General features: G+C 43.3%; 1 protein-coding gene across 2 annotated transcripts in view; it reads left to right on the forward strand.

The window, feature by feature from the left end:
* Window positions 1-18,645, forward strand: part of LOC110533130 (neurexin-2) — a 442,565-nt gene that overhangs the window by 420,362 nt on the left and 3,558 nt on the right. Inside the window, exons 17-20 of one of the 2 annotated variants that reach the window (XM_036933224.2) lie at window positions 5,145-5,313; window positions 8,090-8,179; window positions 9,879-10,207; window positions 15,074-15,158. In XM_036933224.2, coding sequence (XP_036789119.2) covers window positions 5,145-5,313; window positions 8,090-8,179; window positions 9,879-10,207; window positions 15,074-15,158 — 673 coding nt within the window. The remainder of the gene's footprint in view (window positions 1-5,144; window positions 5,314-8,089; window positions 8,180-9,878; window positions 10,208-15,073; window positions 15,159-18,645) is intronic. The other variant, XM_090186900.1, reaches the window with a different exon arrangement.

Consider the following 18,645-nt stretch of genomic DNA (forward strand, 5'->3'; position numbering starts at 1 on the left):
TACTCATATCACATGTATATACTGTATTTTATACCATCTATTGCACCTTTCCTATGCCGCATATTCTCATTCCCCCTTTTTAGATTTGTGTGTATTAGGTAGTTGTTGGGGAATTGTTAGATTACTTGTTAGATTTTACTGCACTGTCGGAACCAGAAGCACAAGCATTTCGCTACACTCGCATTAACATCTGCTAACCAGGTGTATGTGACCAATATAATTTGATTTGAGAGAGAGAGAGAGAACAGGCCATAATGTGATCAAGAAGGACAAATGGACTTGCTCAGCTCCTCGTCTGTGGCCCGGCCCTAGAGCCACAGCCACTCAATGATTTATGGCTGTCCTATCCAGAGCTGGGGGCTGGCTGGGGCTGACTTAGGTCCAGAGAGCCCCATGGCTGCTTTATGAATTCTACATGGCATGCCTCAAGGGCAATGAGAATTTAGCCTTGGGCGAGACTGCAAAATAGCACTGCTATGCACGGGGGGAATGTCAAAGAGAAATAAGCAAAGGTGACTTTCAAGCTTTTCAATATACCAAATATGGCAATATTGCTGGGGATGTTAAAAACTCTGCTAATCTACCCAAGTCCTGTCTGATGTCTAACGTCCCTTTTTGGTGCATGCATACTGTACTATTCCAAGTTATCTAGGAATCATCACTGTCGTATATCCGTTATGTTTTAGCATGGTTGTTTCTCTAATGTAGAAATTAGTTCTTTGAAACAGAACCTAGTTCATTGGTTTGAATTCATATTCATTTCCAATATGCAAGCAGGCTTCCATTTACTTGTTTTTCAGGTGAGAATTGCATTCCTTCGTGGAGTAAGTGTGTACTGTAGCTCCCTTTAAATCCATTGCAAGACATGTTTTCTGAAAACAGAGGCTTCACAGTGGCACTTTTAACATAGTATAATGTATTTGGGCTTCTAATATGGTATTTGTGGGCATGTGCATTTGGTTGGGAGGACAGTGAAGACTGAAATCTAAGTGATTCATCTCGATTCACTCATCTGAATATGAATAGCTTCGTGAAAAAAAAGTGAGGAGCAGTTGTGTCTGCAGCCCTAGCCCTGAGGCCATGGGAAACTCAAGTCACTGCAATATTCACAAAGACCACAATTTGAAGGGACCAAAGGCCTTTCTTTGCCTTGCGGCAGCCCACCGATGTGCAGGGACTGGTGGGATGGCACTATACCTCCAGGCCAGATTAGTCAAGATGGTTCTTTAGGCTCTTATAGGGATTTGTCAGATATTACAGTCCTACAGCGCTGATGGTTCTGCTCTCTCTACTGTTACTACTGCTGATAACAACAGCCAGCAATTGCCTGGCTTCAACGTGGACTCTAAATCAGTGAGAATAAAGGACACGGAGGCTTAAAAGGGGTTCGAGCTGACACTACTTGTCCAGATTCTGGTTTATAAAGACCAGGAGAACCATCAGAAGGACAGAGAGAAGTCTGGTGTGGACCTGCTTTGTCTGTGACTGGACCGCTGCTGGCAAGACAGGAGCAGACTGGATTGAAATCACTCCCCTTATTTGAAGAACATGAGATGGTCCACTCTACACTATGCATCAAACAGAGGAACATGATGTTCATGTTAAGATGTACTGTGGTCCCTCCTATGCACACGGAAACACACTAAAGTGGGCCTACGCTCTCATAGCTTTGCTCTTAATGTACACCACCCACCACATCCCCTGGCCTCGGTCAGCACCATTCAGTAGCAGAGTGGCGGTGTGGAGTGAGTTTCATTGTTGTTCTTAGCTATGTTTCATGTTCCCCAGTCACAGTGGTAAATAACAGAGTGACTACATTTTAAATAGTTGCAAAGTTGCATCCACCCAGTTCCCCCTGCAATGTGAACTAAAGTGCACTGGGAGCAGGCTGAACACACAGGTGTTGGCGACAGCATGGCAAATTATAGGAACATAACCCAGGTGGTGGCAAGGGGACAATAGCTCACACTGAGCAGCTGGGCCAGTGACCGTGTCCATGGCCTAAGAGTGGGAGACACCCTGAGCCTGCTCTTTAGTCACAGCTTACACGGGCATGCCTTTGACTGGTGCAGGCAGCCGTTCAACAGGCAAGCTAATTTATGGCGCCGCGTGGGGTTGAGCCGGAGGGCAGTAAATACTGGAGAAGAACATGTCCTTTCCCTCACCTTTCCTAATAGCCAAGTACTCTGCCTTTCCATGTAACCTGTACATACCCCAGCCCACACCCTCGCTCCCCAGCCCAGGTCCCTGCTGCACCAGGAGAAATGTCACCCTGTAATTCCATGAAAATAACTGATGGGGTCAGTGAACGTCACACTTGGTGATTGTAAAATGGGATCTTTCAGCATGAGAAATGTGGAGTGCACAGTAGGGGCTCTCCTTAACTTGAAACACTGGGCTCCGATACATTTCCCCTACTGCACTGTGGATTCAGGAGAAATCACAGGGCTTAATGTGAGGAATGCAGACTGAAGGAGTTTGCTCTTGACCCCAAACGGAACTGTTATCTCCAAGGAAAGGGAGGAGCTAGCTTCTGCACCAACTGTTGGTGGTTGGTGGTAGTCTAGCGATCAAGAGTTTTGGACCAGTAACCGAAAGGTGGCTGGTTCGAATCTCCAAGCCGACCAGGTGAAACATCTGTTGATGTCCCTTTGAGCAAGACACTTAGCCCCAATTGCTCCTGTAAGTCATTCTGCATAAGAGTGTCTGCTAAATGACAAAAAAATTTAAAAATAATTATACTGAACAAAAAATATAAACGCAAAATGCAACAATTTCAGTTGTTAAAAGAAAAAAGTCAATTGAAATAAATAAATTAGTCCCTAATCTATGGATTTCACATGATTGGGATGGGGTGCTGCCATGGGTGGGGCTGGGAGGGCTCCTCACCCACTGGGGAGCCAGGCCCAGCCAATCAGACTGAGTTTTTCCCCACTAAAGGGCTTTATTACAGACATACAGTGCATTTAAGTCTCTACTGAAGACTCATCTCTTCAGTGGGTCATATGATTGAGTGTAGTCTGGCCCAGGAGTGGGAGGGTGAACAGAAAGGCTCTGGAGCAACGAACCGCCCTTGCTGTCTCTGCCTGGCCGGTTCCCCTCTTTCCACTGGGATTCTCTGCCTCTAACCCTATTACAGGGGCTGAGTCACTGGCTTACTGGGGCTCTCTCATGCCGTCCCTGGAGGGGGTGCGTCACCTGAGTGGGTTGATTCACTGATGTGGTCATCCTGTCTGGACTCCAAACAAGTTGTAGAAACATCTCAAAGATGATCAATGTAAACAGGATGCACCTGAGCTCAATTTTGAGCAAAGGATCTGAATATTTATATAAGGTATTTCTGCTTTTTATTTGTAATAATTAAAAACCTCTTTTCACTTTGTCATTATGGGATATTGTGTGTAGATTGATAAGGATTTTTTTTATTTAATCCATTTTCGAATAAGGCTGTAACGTAACAAAATTTGGAAAAAGTTAAGGGGTCTGAATACCTTCCGAATGCCCTGTAAATACTCCTCAGTTTCATCAGCTGTCTGGGTGGCTGGTCTCAGAGGATCCCGCAGGTGAAGAAGCCGGATTGGAGGTCCTGGGCTGACATGGTTACACGTGGTCTGCGGTTGTGAGGCCGGTTGGACGTACTGCCAAATTCTCTAAAACGACTTTGGAGGCAGCTTATTTTAGAGAAATTAACATTAAATTCTCTGGCAACCGCTCTGGTGGACATTCCTGGAGTCAGCGGGCCAATTGCACACTCCCTCAATACTTGTGACATCTGTGGTATTGTGTTGTGTGACAAAACTCCACATTTTAGAGTAGCCTTATATTATCCCCAGTACAAGGTGCACCTGTGTCATGATCTTGCTGTTTAATCAGCTTCTTGATATTCCACACCTGTCAGGTGGATGGATTATCTTGGCAAAGGAGTATAAAAGTATAATATTTACCTATGGGGAATAGGCAGCGGAGGACACACTGACGGGCTGTGCTGTTTGGGTGGTAGCAGTGGTGGGGTCACTCCAAGGTTCTGTCAGTTCAGAACACTGATGTAATGGATCGGTGCTACATCTGTGCAAATCCCATACTTTGTTAATAAAAAAGATAAGTCATCAAATAACTAGACAAGATTTTAACTAGATAACCGATAACAGATGACCATCATGACACTGCAGTGTATGGATGGACAGGATATTACATAGTATCATTTCCTGGTGGCTGTAATGCTCCTCTAACTTTGTCCTCATTTATCCTGAGGAAGTGACGGTTGAGGTGACCCAGAGTGGTGAGAGGCTCCATATTCTCTCATCGTTGGTGACAACCTTTTGGCAGTTTGACCTTTCAGATGTCTACACTGAAGGATCGACTGGTTTCTGTTCTGCTCATCAAATGGCTGTGTGGGAATCAATTCACGAGCTACCCGCTTAAAAACCTGCCGGTTGCTTGTCATCTTCATGAAGACACAATACCACATCCCAAATTACTGACAGTACCAAATGATGTGTGAAGTAAGCTTGGTTGTCACCCTGTAGATTGGGATGGAATATTGTTGAAGCTGTCAGACCGCTGGTCTGGTCTTCAGGGAGGTGAGTCTGCTCTCACACTGCCACATTACCACTGTGACCTTGTAGTCCCATCACAGGGGCTACAGACGTGCAAAGCCCGCTCGGGCACAGAGCGCCCGCACGCGCGGTAGTGAATGGGCTCCCCAGCCCAGTTTCCTAGCTGAGGCAGACTGAGGCAGTGACTTTGGCCTGTTATGGAGATTCCAGGTGTGATAGAAGACGCAGTGAGAGGGATGGGTAAGGTCATTTCTGGTAGACGAGTACCAGCAGGGTCATGTCTTTAGTGAGCCACATCAGGGAGCCTGATGCAGACCGCAGAGGGAAGCGTGTGGTGAATGGAACGGATAGAGATGCACTAGTCTAATATACTGCCCATGTCACAGAGGATAACTCTGGGCTGCTCAACCAAGGGTACTTCCAGCCCTGCAGCTCTGTAACAACAAAAACAATACCAATGTCTTTACTCATCAGTAGTACAGCAGCTGCCACTATTTTCAACACATTTTTATATTTGGGAATTTCTCGCTTGCATTTTCACTTCAGACACCCCAAGTCAAACATCTCTTCTGTTTCTTCTATCTCCAGGAACAAGGAAAGATTGGCGTGATCTTCAACGTGGGGACAGACGACATCACCATTGATGAGCCGGCTGTCATAGTTAGCGATGGCAAGTACCATGTTGTGCGCTTCACACGCAGTGGTGGCAACGCCACCCTCCAGGTGGACAACCAGCCGGTCGAGCGCTACCCACCAGGTAAGGCATGGAGCAGGACACTTTGAAATGGGTGGGATGAGTGGGAGCGCCAGATAAGTATACATTAAAAGAAAGAGGGAGAGAGAGTGTGAGAGAGAGAGATACCCAGGCTGTATTTTAACAACACAGACAAGGAGGAAGGTGCACGGTTATTCCAGCTCAAGCCATCAAACAGAAAATATCACATCAATTCAGGGACAGTTGTTGGATGCTCTTGGCAAGCAAGTCCAAATGGAATTGGAAGTTTGCCTTCTGCCATAGAGTAAATTGATTTGTTTTCTTCAGCACGCCCCAGCATTCAGTTTTGATATGTGCCATTTCACTATTCTATCTATTCAGAGCACTTTATGGAGTCGCCACATGGTGGGCAGAGATAACTACTGCATAAACAATCTAATAACAATCTGAAATGGACACACTTCCCTCAAGCTGCCTTGCCGAGTACATCTAGCAGAGGATGGATTCGGATTCTTCGTAGTAATTGTAGCAGCCAGCTTGGCCGGTGGCAGAGTGGATGCTGAGAATGGGATCTTCGCACAGCCTCAGAGCAATGAAGGAACCCTCATCCAAATCTCAGCTTTCGTTTTATCCCCCTCCCCCCCCGCCTGTAAAATGAGCTTTTATATGAGAGCACTGATGATGTGTGTGTGGCTCTCAAGTGGCGCAGCGGTCTAAGACACTGGATCTCAGTGCAAGAGGAGTCACTACAAACCCTGGTTTGAATCCAGGCTGTGTCACATCCGGCCGTGATTGGGAGTCCCGTAGGGCGGTGCACAATTGGCCCAGAGTCGTCCGGTATAGGCCGTCATTGTAAATAAGAATTTGTTCTTAGCTGACATGCCTAGTTGAAATTAAGGTTAAAAAATAATATTCTGTCGTCTGCTCCTTGTCCCTTCACCTTCTGTCTCTCCTCCATGCAATCTGACAAATCAAATCCAAAACATTTTTTACATTGCATCCTTATGATTCATGTAGTATCTAATGATCTGTTTCTTTTCCACTCACACTGGCCAAACTAACAATAAGAATTCTCCAAAATGTGTCAATGATTTTCTAGATTGTAATTGATAGGGGCAGTTCAGCTATTCTCTAACTACTTTAGTAAAGGTATTGTTCTCAATGACAGAGAACTCTCTCCATCTCCACTTTCCTGATATTCAATACATGATCTGACATAACAAGTCGTGTCTAGTCAGACAATCAGTTGTATACCCATATTTGGCACAGGCATTTTGTTGTACTGTATCTTCAAGGTAGGTTAAGAGCACCAGGGTAAGATTAGGTTACTATGCTACCGCAGGTGTTTGGTTCCAGTACAGTCAAGTGGAGTGCTGCTCAAGGCTAGTTTTACCAAGGTTCTTTTTATTTTATAATGGCTGCTTCATCCACTCTAGCACTCCACCAATGGGGCACTAACCCAGTCAGTAATTGGCCCAATCATAACATTACTGTAACCGTATGTGAAAGGAGTAGAGCAGTGGAAATGAGGGCTTTGAGCTAGATGAGAACTGTCACAGAGAAAGTTCAGATGCCATTGTGGTCCTTCTTTTGGTTCGTTATTTCATTTTGAGTCTGATACAAGGCGTGTCATCCACAGTCACACAGACAAGGGAGAAAATTAATTATCTCATTAAAGCAATGCCTAGTAGGAGATAGAGTCATATCCCATACCTTGGGAGCCTTTGATTTGTTCACAATAGAATGTCCTCAATAGGGCCTACCGAGTGGCGCAGTGGTCTAAGGTGTCACTACAGACCCGGGTTCGATCCCAAGCTGTGTCAAAGCTGGCCTTGATCGGAAGACCCATGAGGCGGCGTACAATTAGCCCAGCATCATCCGGGTTCGGGGAGTGTTTGGCAGGCCCTATCCCATTTCCTTGTGGCAGGCTGGGCGCCTGCAAGCTGACCTCAGTCACCAGTTGGATGATGTTTCCTCCGACACATTGGTGTGGCTGGCTTCCGGGTTAAGCAAGCAGTGTGTCAAGAAGCAGTGCAGCTTGGGAGGGTCGTCCTTCGGGAAAACACATGGCTCTCAACCTTTGCCTCTCCCGAGTCCATAGAGGAGTTGCAGCGATAGGACAAGACTGTAACTACCAATTGGGGAGAAAAGGGGCTAAAAGTTGAAAGAAATATATGTCTTCCACAAATAAATACTAATCTTATATCTGTAAAGTTAATCACGCTTAACAGACTGTTTTATACTGTATACATAAAGTATATCTGTTCAGAGTAAATAACAACAATTGATTGAAATGTCTGTGTATAACATTTTGATGATATCATGAATCCCTTTCGTCAAGAATAAAGAACCCTGCTAGGCTACTTCCCTTAACAGACGCCATCGCCCTTCCATTGACATGAGAACAACCAGAAAATGTCTTCTTGACATTTACTCATGCTTCTAAATGGTTATCTTTTGAATGCATGCATTGTTGCTTTCTTGCTGTTTTCTACCAATTACAGTTCAATCTCTTCTTCTATTTTGTATGCATTTAAGCCCTGATGCTTTGCTAAAAATGTCATAATTACACCAATCCCCCTAAATGATCCAGCTCAGTATGTTATAAATAGAAATAAACACCATTCTAACTAATGTACCATTTGTTACTGTCCCTTAACTAAATACCACTAAGTAAAGCACAAGTTTCTTTTAACCTGAAGCTGGGTTAAAATTGATAACTTGCTAAATGTGTTAGCCATGATGCCCTGTCTCTAACCTTGTGATCTTTCAACTTCCAGACTTTAACCTCTAATCTGTCTCTCCAAATTCTTTGAAGGGAACTTTGATAATGAGCGCCTGGTTATTGCTAGACAAAGAATCCCATACCGACTTGGTCGGGTAGTTGACGAGTGGCTACTCGACAAAGGTAAACCGAAAAAAATGAATGAATCCATTAAACAGTTACTAAATCCAGTTAAATCCCTCTGTCTAAATCCCTGTAAGAGGTGCAGTGCCAAGAGGCAAAGGATCAAATGCTGTTACCTATGTACGGTATAGAGCTACACGTTGGGTATATTTGGACTGAAATTGACTGTGGATCGTAGTGACTAGGATGGGAACCTAGATATATATCCTCCAACAGCCACCTCGGGCATTTCGAGTAACGTACCCCGGCTCATTTAGTACCATTCTAAAGAAATATATATACCAAATGGGTAACAGTACATCTAGTAGGTATTCTTTGCAATCCCCAAGACCATTTGGGAATGCTGCACCTCTTCAGAGATTTTTAAATTAATGAACTAAACGTAACCCCTGACTAACCCTCCGACAACGTCCCTCCAATTATTGTGTTTAATTAGATGCTGCTGATTTTCTTACCTTGTTGTTATCTGTTTATACTTCTTGTGACAGAAACATATTTAAAGTGATAACTAACCTGTTAAACAACTGGGATAATTAGCTGGTAATGGAACATAGAGCATTTCATCTAATGTTTGTGGTTCTTGCAACAAGGTGTAAGTATCCACAATAAACCTTCCACTTGATTTCACATCCTGGTCCCTCTAAATTCTCTAGTCATGTATAGTCCACGCTGTGGTTGACTGACCATGCTAAAAACCACGCACTAACGTGACCCCACTAAACACCACTATACTCTCCCTGCTATAACTCCAGATGACTTCCCTGCATCCCTGGCAACCATGTCACAGACATTCAGGGACAAAGGGGCTGAGACCCTGACAGACCTCTAGGTTATTGTCACTGCAACACTCAGCTACATAGTTCATTAGAATTCTCCTGAGATTGGCACACGACATTACCCTCTCTCGACATGCTGAACTCACTGGGTGACGTAACAGGGACCGTGTTTACCAATGCTGCTGTCAGTGGTGGAGTTAGATAACCCGAGGGAGGAAGGGAGGGGGAAAACACTTCCCTTCCACCAGAGGTAGTCAGTCCACTCAGTACAGTGGGTCCCAGAGGAGCAACGCTGATTGGTCCGTCAGCTTATGACTGAGAGGATGAAGGGGAAATGCCCTGTCCCTAGCTGTCCTTCAATTCAGAGAAACAACTCCCTGTGCTTAATGGAGGAAAGCAATGTGCTTACAATTTCCCATGACACTCTTTTCTCACATTACTCTATGTAAACACACTGATAGTGAAATGTAAGTCAAATTATACGCATTGTTGTGCCATCTTCCCCTCTCGCAAACACTTAACTGATTTGAAAAGCACATTTGTTTGGACCCTGTGACCAGGATTGAGCCAATTCACTAACTCAATTGAAGATTGAAAATACTTGACCAATATAACATTCAAACTAACCACATCTTACCCTCAGAATATATTGGGCCAATATATGTGACCAGTACGATGACTAAATATACAAACCAGACCACTGACATTGAGTTGAACATTTCAGACAAGCTTTTAACATATACTTCCATCATTTAACTTGTTGTGCTGAGTTCCAAATCTGTTGCCAAGGCCCTTCTGGGTATCTAGAACGGTATAACTCATACTGTAATTGGATGTCCGCCTGTTTGTGTCTCTCTCCTTTCTCTCCATTTCTATCTTTCGACCTCGATCCCTCTTCCTCCTCTTCCTTTACCTCACTACAGGACGACAGCTGACTATCTTCAACAGCCAGGCAGCGATAAAGATCGGGGGTCAGGATAAGGGCCGGCCGTTCCAGGGCCAGATCTCTGGCCTCTACTATAATGGCCTGCAGGTGCTGACGCTGGCGGCAGAGAATGACCCCAGTGTCCAGGCTGAGGGGAACCTGAGGCTGGTGGGAGACTCCCTGTCTGTGCTGACCACTGAGACCACCTCCACCACCCCACTGGCAGCCTCCGACATGTCCACCACCATCATGGAGACCACCACCACCATGGCCACCACCACCACCCGCAGGCAACGCTCACCCAGCATGAGGGAGAGCATCTCCCAGGTCAGAGGGAAGGCCGGGTGGGGGCATGCGAGGCAGGGTACTAGAGCCATGTTGAACGTTATTAGTGACCAATGGTGCGTTAGGTGATGTAATGATGACTGCTAACTAAGACTAGCCATTTTAATCAGTATGTTAACCTTCATATGTTGTCCCTCATTCAGTAATCCTGGTTTTATCATTGTACTATAAGGAGCTGTACGTATGGTGTTTTCCTAATGTTAGAGGTGACTGTGACAAGGACTGTGGGTGAGCTCGTGTTAGGACTGAAGGCATTAGACAGACAGCATAAGTAACCATTTAGATGGGAAGGTTTTGCGAAGGGACTCCGCCAGACAGGCAATATGTCCATTATCAGGAGGTTGGCTGCATGAGACAGACACTCCATCTACATTATAGCTCATTTAGCCACTCACCAGGCAGACAAATCCAAACAACCCTTAAAGAGCACTTTCACAGGACCAATCTCCCTCTCTCTCTCTCTCTCTCTCTCTCTCTCTCTCTCTCTCTCTCTCTCAATTCCTTTGCACATTTTCAACATAACCATGCTGGCATGCCTCTGCCAATAAGAGGCTGTAATTACTCATTAAGACCAAGAGCTTTCAAGAAGGGAGCACAGACAAAGCACTGGACCTAGACACGTCTTTGAACATACGTTAGCTCTCAATTGGAAGTGTTTTCCTGGTTTGTTGGGGGAAATTAATTCATGTATGATGCCTTTTCAATGTCATGGTCACAGTGCACACCAGATAAAAAACCACCAGACCCTGTGGAAGTCATTGTGCTGTTTTTAAAACTCCCTCAGCAGCGTGATGCACTCTTTTCTTCTCCTTTTTTTCAGCTACAAAGCTGTAAATCCCCCAAAAGCTACATTTACAGTTTTTTTTTTTTTAGCAGACAGAGCTATATTTCCTTTTCTACACCAACTTGCATATGTATTAGGCCGCCTGTGGGCATATAGATCCACGCAAAAGGCCCCACCACATTCAGTGTAAGTTGTCAAGGGACCTCCATCCTTTAATACGCCCCCATTTCTTGGATTCAACCTTTTTTTCCCCTCAGCCTTTGGCTTTGTTGATCAAGATATGATTGAAGGTCACACTCAGTAACAATTTATGCCAGTCATGGCTAAACTGCCTATTTCCATATCCAGCGATCCGGTAGTCATTTGCATGAATGTTGATGAACCACAATTCAACCCCACGTAGAACCTTGGACTAATATAAATAGCCCTAGGGAGACCAGCAGAGCAAAGAGAGGGGGGGGGGGGGGGGGGTTTACAGAGAGACCACCTCAGAGCTGCTCTTATTAGGCTCCCAACAGAATGTTTCTAACTGCCAAGCTTGTCCTTTCTACACATGAAAACATCATTTATGTTCACGGGCTGTCTGAATATTTCAAACAACATTAGTCACTTGAAATATTAAACAGTACAAGTTTAAGTTATATTCAAAGTCATTTTTTCTCTAACACTCTGATTGGGAGAGACAAACACCTGTGTTTATCATGACATACGGCGGGACCCAGATGCAGACACAGGAGGCAGATGGTTGGAGTCTTACAATGTTTATTAATCCAAAAAGGAGTAGGCAAGAGAATGGTCGTGGACAGGCAAAAAGGTCAAAACCAGATCAGAGTCCAGGTGGTACAGAGTGGCAGACAGGCTCGTGGTCAAGGCAGGCGGGAACAAAGTCCAGAAACAGGCAAGGGTCAAAACCGGGTGGACTAGAAAAAGGGAGAATAGTAAAAAGCAGGAGTACGGGAAAACACGCTGGTTAACTTGAAAACATACAATACGAACTGGCACAGAGAGACAGGAAACACAGGGATAAATACACTGGCCCAGAGAGACAGGAAACACAGGGATAAATACACTGGCCCAGAGAGACAGGAAACACAGGGATAAATACACTGGGGAAAACAAGCGACACCTGGAGAGGGTGGAGACGATAACAAGGACAGGTGAAACAGATCAGGGTGCGACAGTGTATTCACTTGGCAATCCTCTCTCTTCTGTTGTGGCTATGATTTATTCTCCATCCTGTACTTTCTAGGTTCCTCATAAGATTAGCACGTGTGCTACTGAACAACACAAGCTCAATCATTCTCACAGTCAGCTAACTCCCTCTGTGCCATTAGACGACAGTAGTGGGATATAAGATACTGTAATCATTTCCCCAGGCAGTGGTTTACATTGAAAGTGTTTCGTGTACCTGAGACGAACATTTGTCATGGCGTCATGTCATAAATTACGAAAACAAACCAAATTAATAATACCTACAGTTCCACCAGAAACAATAAACTTGCTTATGAAACTACAGGCGTTGTATACACAGACACAGGAAGGGAGGGAGTAATTGTTTTATGTACGCAGTCAGGCAGATCTAATATGCAGCAATAAAGCATGTTTTAATTAGAGAATCAAAACGCCACAACGATGCCGTTATTTGTTATGTGTGGATTAGACAGTAAGACACAAGGGCCAGACAAGACAACTCTTTAATCGTCCTACAGTTTTCACACGGCCAAGCAATTGTTCTGATCCCAGTTGCTAAAGCTTTGCTGTGAAAAAACAAAGCTTTAGATAACTTTTCATACACTAACCACGCCTCCAGACGTCTTGAAAACACATTTGATGAATGACAGTACTCTGTAACAGCCATTGCCCAGCAAGCATGTCAAGTTCCAGCTAAATCCGAACCCTGTAAATGCATTGATACCGTACGGCGGGGCTAAGGCTACTTCCTCCAGCTAAATCAGTTGATTAGGCTTGGCCATACGATAATGAAGGCGATAAATTGATGTCAATCATGGCCTAACTGCTTACCTCCAATGTCAAACCTCCCTGTCTATGCAAACCGAGGTCATTAGCATAGATTTACATGGACTAGATTTCTCTAGCCCTTGTTGAATTTCAATGCTCTTTCAGAAGGTCATAATGGCAGACAGCTTTAGGGTTGGCCACACCTGCTTGTAGTGACCACATTTATTACTACATTTACTGACACTGCCTTTTCTCCTCAAAATAGTTCACTGTGTCTATTCCTTTGATATTTTATGTGGGTGAATAATACACTGTGACAGTTGAATACATGTTTGAATTGAAAACATTGTCTTCGAAACTGCGATGACAGTTTGATGGAACATTGTTTGAGAAGAGCTCAGGGCAGTCCAATGATTAATATACTGTATGTGAGAGCTGTCAAAAAAAAAAGAAGTGGTGTCTCATATCAAACATGTGCAGATATGATTTATCGTGAGGTTTCTGTGCCTTGACATGTGAGGACAAACTGATGCAGTCGTGTAATCTCCGGATCAAACTACAGTGAGTTCCAAAAGCATTGGGACAGTGACAAATGTGTTGTTGTTTTGGCTCTGTAATCCAGACCTTTGGGTTTGAAATGATACAACGACTGTGAGATTAAAGCGCAGACTGTCAACGTAAATTTGAGGGTATTTTCGTCCATTATTGGGTGAACCATTTAGAAATTACAGCACTTTTTGTACATAGTCCCTCCATTTTATGGGACCAGAAGTATTGCTACAAATTCACTTATAATGTGTATTAAAGTGGTCAAAAGTTTAGTATTTCGTCCCTTATTCCGTGTACGCAATGACTACATCAAGCTTGTAAGTCTACAAACTTGTTGGATGCAGTTTCTGTTTGTTTTGGTCGTGTTTCAGATTGTTTTGTGCCCAATAGAAATTAATGGTAAATAATGTATTTTGTCATGTTGGAGTCACTTGCATTGTAAATGAGAATATAATATGTTTTCTATACACTTCGACCTTCATGTGGATGCTACCATGGTTATAGGTAGTCAGGAATGAATTGTGAATAATGATGAGGGAGAAAGTTACAGATGCACAAACATCGTACCCCCAAGACATGCTAACCTCTCACCATTACAATAACAGGGGAGGTTATCATTTTTTGGGGGGGTATGATATTTATGCCTCTGTAACTTTCTCACTCCTTATTCACGATTCATTCAGGATTAGCCGTACAAATGGTAGCATCCACATGAATATAGAAGTGTTTATAAACAGATTATTTTCTTATTTACAATAAAAGTGACTCCAAAATGACACATGACATTATTTACCATGAATTTCTTTTGGGCACAAAATAATCTGAAACACAATCAAAACAAACAGCAAATGCATCCATTCACAAGCTTTATGTAGTTATTGCATGCTATGAATATGGGACCAAATACTACACTTTTTACTAGTTTAATACACATATAAGTGAATTTGTCCAAATACTTCTGGTCCCATTTGGTAAAATGGGGGGGGCTATGTACAAAAGGAGTTATTTCTAAATCGTTCACCCGATAAAGATGAAGATACCCTCATAAAATCTGACAGTCTGCGCTTTAACCTCATAGTCATTGTATCATTTCAAAACAGCAACAACAAAAAATGTCACTGTCCCAATACTTTTTGGAACTCACTGTATATGATATTTATGTAGCTTCTGTATATGTCTGGGATATAAATGTATGTCTAGGTACAGAAGGTAGTAGGAAAGAAAAAAAATGGATGATTCTGTTTGAGCACAATCATTGCATCATGAAACTAGCACTGTGAAATTGAACCCTGGCCCATAATTAACTGTTTTTCTAATATTGACCTGGTGGAAACAGCAAGGAGTGCAATACCCCAGCCTGAGTTCTCCTGAAGTATTCTCAAGTAATGAACTTTCACTTGCAAGGCTTTCTTTTGCGGGGATAACTTTGTGTTATTGTTTAATAATTAAACATTATTATAATTATTAATGTTCGACGTTGACCACGAAAGAGTTTTAAAGACTGAATACTGTATAGATAACAAAGCGCCAACGTTGTGTCCTCTTCTTCTCCTCAGTCTCAGAACTCGGATGACATCTTGGTGGCTTCTGCTGAGTGTCCCAGTGATGACGAGGACCTGGAGGAGTGTGAGCCTGGAACAGGTGAGTCTGTCTGTCAGCCCTGGCCTGGGGTTCAGTGTCATACCAAGGCCCTAGGAGGGAACAGGACCTCCTAGGATCACCTACTGTCTTCCTACACTAGGGACCAATAGGCTAGTTTTAACGAGCTCATGGATAAAACCGAATGTAGCCTTGGTCTAGCCCTATCGCTACTTTCAAAGTTGTAATTTTGTCTGTTCTCATCGCTCGTCTTTTCCTCGGCTACTACCTCTGCTTTGAACTCGCTGTTAGGGGAGATTTCACTACTGCCACTAGCTAGCAAGATCTTATCTCAAGATGAGAAGATCTCATGCTATCCTTGTGCACTCCCATAAACAAAATAAGAAACAAACAGGGGGGGGGGGGGGGGGGGGATAGCTGAGGCCGTCATGTAGGTCTACATTTGGTTGTCGGAGGCAGTGTTCATCATATCAAGCTCATAGAAGGTTCTGGTGTTTGTGGATGACTGATCTTCCTATTCCTACAGCTATCACTGCTTCTGCTCCATATTTCACTACTGCCTGCCTGGCCCTGGCCAGTGTGAGCTGTCAAAGACAAGCTGCAAAGACACAAATGTCCTGGCAGAGTCTGAAAGGCCATTATGGTGAAGGTCAGGAGTAGGGTTGGACAGATCTGTGGCACACCTGGCTCTGAGACAGACAGAGGAACATTTCCTCTTCTACGTTCTAGTCTTTCGCTCGCCAAATCGCGCAAAATGCAGCAGGGCTTCATTGTAGTCACATTCATTACTAGGGTTACTCATGAAATGTATTACATGTACAGTTGAGTCGGACGTTTACATACACTTAGGTTGGAGTCATTACAACTCGTTTTTCAACCACTCCACACATTTCTTGTTAACAAACTATAGTTTTGACAAGTCGGTTAGGACATCTACTTTGTTCATGACACAAGTCATTTTTCCAACAGTTGTTTACAGACAGGTTATTTCACTTGTAAGTCACTCTATCACAATTCCAGCGGGTCAGAAGTTTACATACACTAAGTCGACTGTGCCTTTAAACAGCTTTGAAAATTCCAGAAAATTATGTCATGCTTTAGAAGCTTCTGATAGGCTGATTTACATCATTTGAGTCAATTGGAGGTGTACCTGTGGATGTATTTCAAGGCCTACCTTCAAACTCAGTGTCTCTTTGCTTGACATCATGGGAAAATCAAAAGAAGTCATCCAAGACCTCAGAAAAAAAATTGGAGACCTCCACAAGTCTGGTTCATCTTTGGGAGACATTTCCAAATGCCTGAAGGTACCACGTTCATCTGTACGGAAGTATAAACACCATGGGACCACGCAGCTGTCATACCGCTCAGGAAGGAGATGCGTTCTGTCTCCTAAAGATGAATGTACTTTGGTGTGAAAAGTGTAAATCAATCCCAGAACAACAGCAAAGGACCTTGTGAAAATGCTGGAGGAAACAGGTACAAAAGTATCTATATCCACAGTAAAACAAGTCCTATATTGACATAACCTGAAAGGCCGCTCAGCAAGGAAGAAGCCACTGCTCCAAAACCGCCATATAAAAGCCAGACTACGGTTTGCAACTGTACAGGGACAATGATCGTCTACTGGTCTGATGAAACAAAAATAGAACTGTTTGGCCATAATGACCATCATTATGTTTGGAGGAAAAAGGGGGATGCTTGCAAGCCGAAGAGCACCATCACAACCGTGAAGAATGGGGGTGGCAGCATCATGTTGTGGGGGTGCTTTGCTGTAGGAGGGACTGGTGCATTTCACAAAATAGATGGCATAATGAAGCAGGAAAATTATGTGGATGTATTGAAGCAACATCTCAAGACATCAGTCATAAAATAATGTATATGTTGAAAGATAATGATAAAATAATTCCACTCTGAAACCTTATAATTGAATGAAATTGATTAGAATCATAAAATTATGTGTAGTTTTAGTCAGAATTAGATTAAACAATGTATCTGTATAGTGGAAAATCACAGACTGTCTGAGCAAGGCGTAGCTTAGGATTTGAACTTGTATGTGTGTGCCTGTAACGGCCGTTGGAAGAAGGTGAGGACCAATGCGCAGCATGGTAAGTGTCCATATTTTTAATAAAGTAATAGAACACTGAACAAAAACAACAAAGTGAACGAACGAAACCGAAACAGTTCTGTCTGGTGCAGATACAAACACTCAACAGAAAACAATCACCCACGAAACACAGGTGGGAAAGGCTACCTAAGTATGATTCTCAATCAGAGACAACTAACGACACCTGCCTCTGATTGAGAACCATACCAGGCCAAACACAAAACACAACATAGAAAAACGAACATAGACAACCCACCCAACCTGACCATACTAAAACAAAGACATAACAAAAGAAGTAAGGTCAGAACGTGACAGTCCCAAAGAAAAAAAACGAGAACAGTTAAACTGTGTTTGGACCGACCTGGCTAGGCCTCTGAGGAACTTATGATGGCATACTTCTCAAGGTTTCCCTAATCTCGGGGGAATGGAATTGTCGGCTGGGTAGTGATACACAGTGGTGAGAACTATGGAGAAGGATAAAACTCACCTACTGTTTGTGTGGAAGTATGTGCGCAGCTATAAAATTGATTTCTTTGTATAATGGACTTTAGAACGTTCTCTGAATAAACGGTACTAATCTTTTGCATAAGCTGAGTCTTTAAGCTGCCTAATTATTATTACACCCATAGTCTTTCAAACCTCTGGGATTGGTCAAAGCTATTGATTGATAGTTATTATCATTGGGATTGAAAATTCTCTTAAAGCTTGATTGCAAATGGGTCTTCCAAATGGACTATGACCCAAAGCATACTTCCAAAGTTGTGGCAAAATGGCTTAAGGACTACAAAGTCAAGGTATTGGAGTGGCCATCACAAAAACCTGACCTCAATCCTGTAGAGAATTTGTAGGCAGAACTGAAAATTGTGTGCGAGCAAGGAGGCTACCCAAAACGTTTGACCCAAGTTAAACAATTTAAAGGCAATGCTACCAAATACTAATTGAGTGTGTGTAAACGTATGACCCACTGGGAATGTGATAAAATAAATAAAATCTGAAATAAATCATTCTCTCTACTATTATTCTGACATTTCACATTCTTTAAAATAAAGTGGTGATCCTAACTGACCTAAGACAGGGAATTTTTACTGATTAAATGTCCGGAAATGTGAAAAACTGAGTTTAAATGTATTTGGCTAAGGTGTATGCAAACCTCCGACTTCAACTGTACGAAACAAGAGGCTGCTGAAGGGAGGACGGCTCATAATAATGGCTGGAACGGAGCAAATTAAATGCATGAAACACCTGGAACACCATGTGTTTGATGTATTTGATACCATTCCAGTTATTCCGCTCCAGCCATTACCACGAGCCTGTCATCCCCAATTAAGGTGCCACCAACCTCCTGTGATGTAAGAAGGGGTCGTATTTTCTGACTCGCCTGTGTGATAAAAGGCTTGTTTTCATGCAAATGTTTCAAGAGTTTCA

The sequence above is a fragment of the Oncorhynchus mykiss genome, chromosome 10 (assembly GCF_057628025.1).
Source record: "Oncorhynchus mykiss isolate SJ-2025 chromosome 10, ASM5762802v1, whole genome shotgun sequence".
NCBI lineage: Eukaryota > Metazoa > Chordata > Actinopteri > Salmoniformes > Salmonidae > Oncorhynchus > Oncorhynchus mykiss.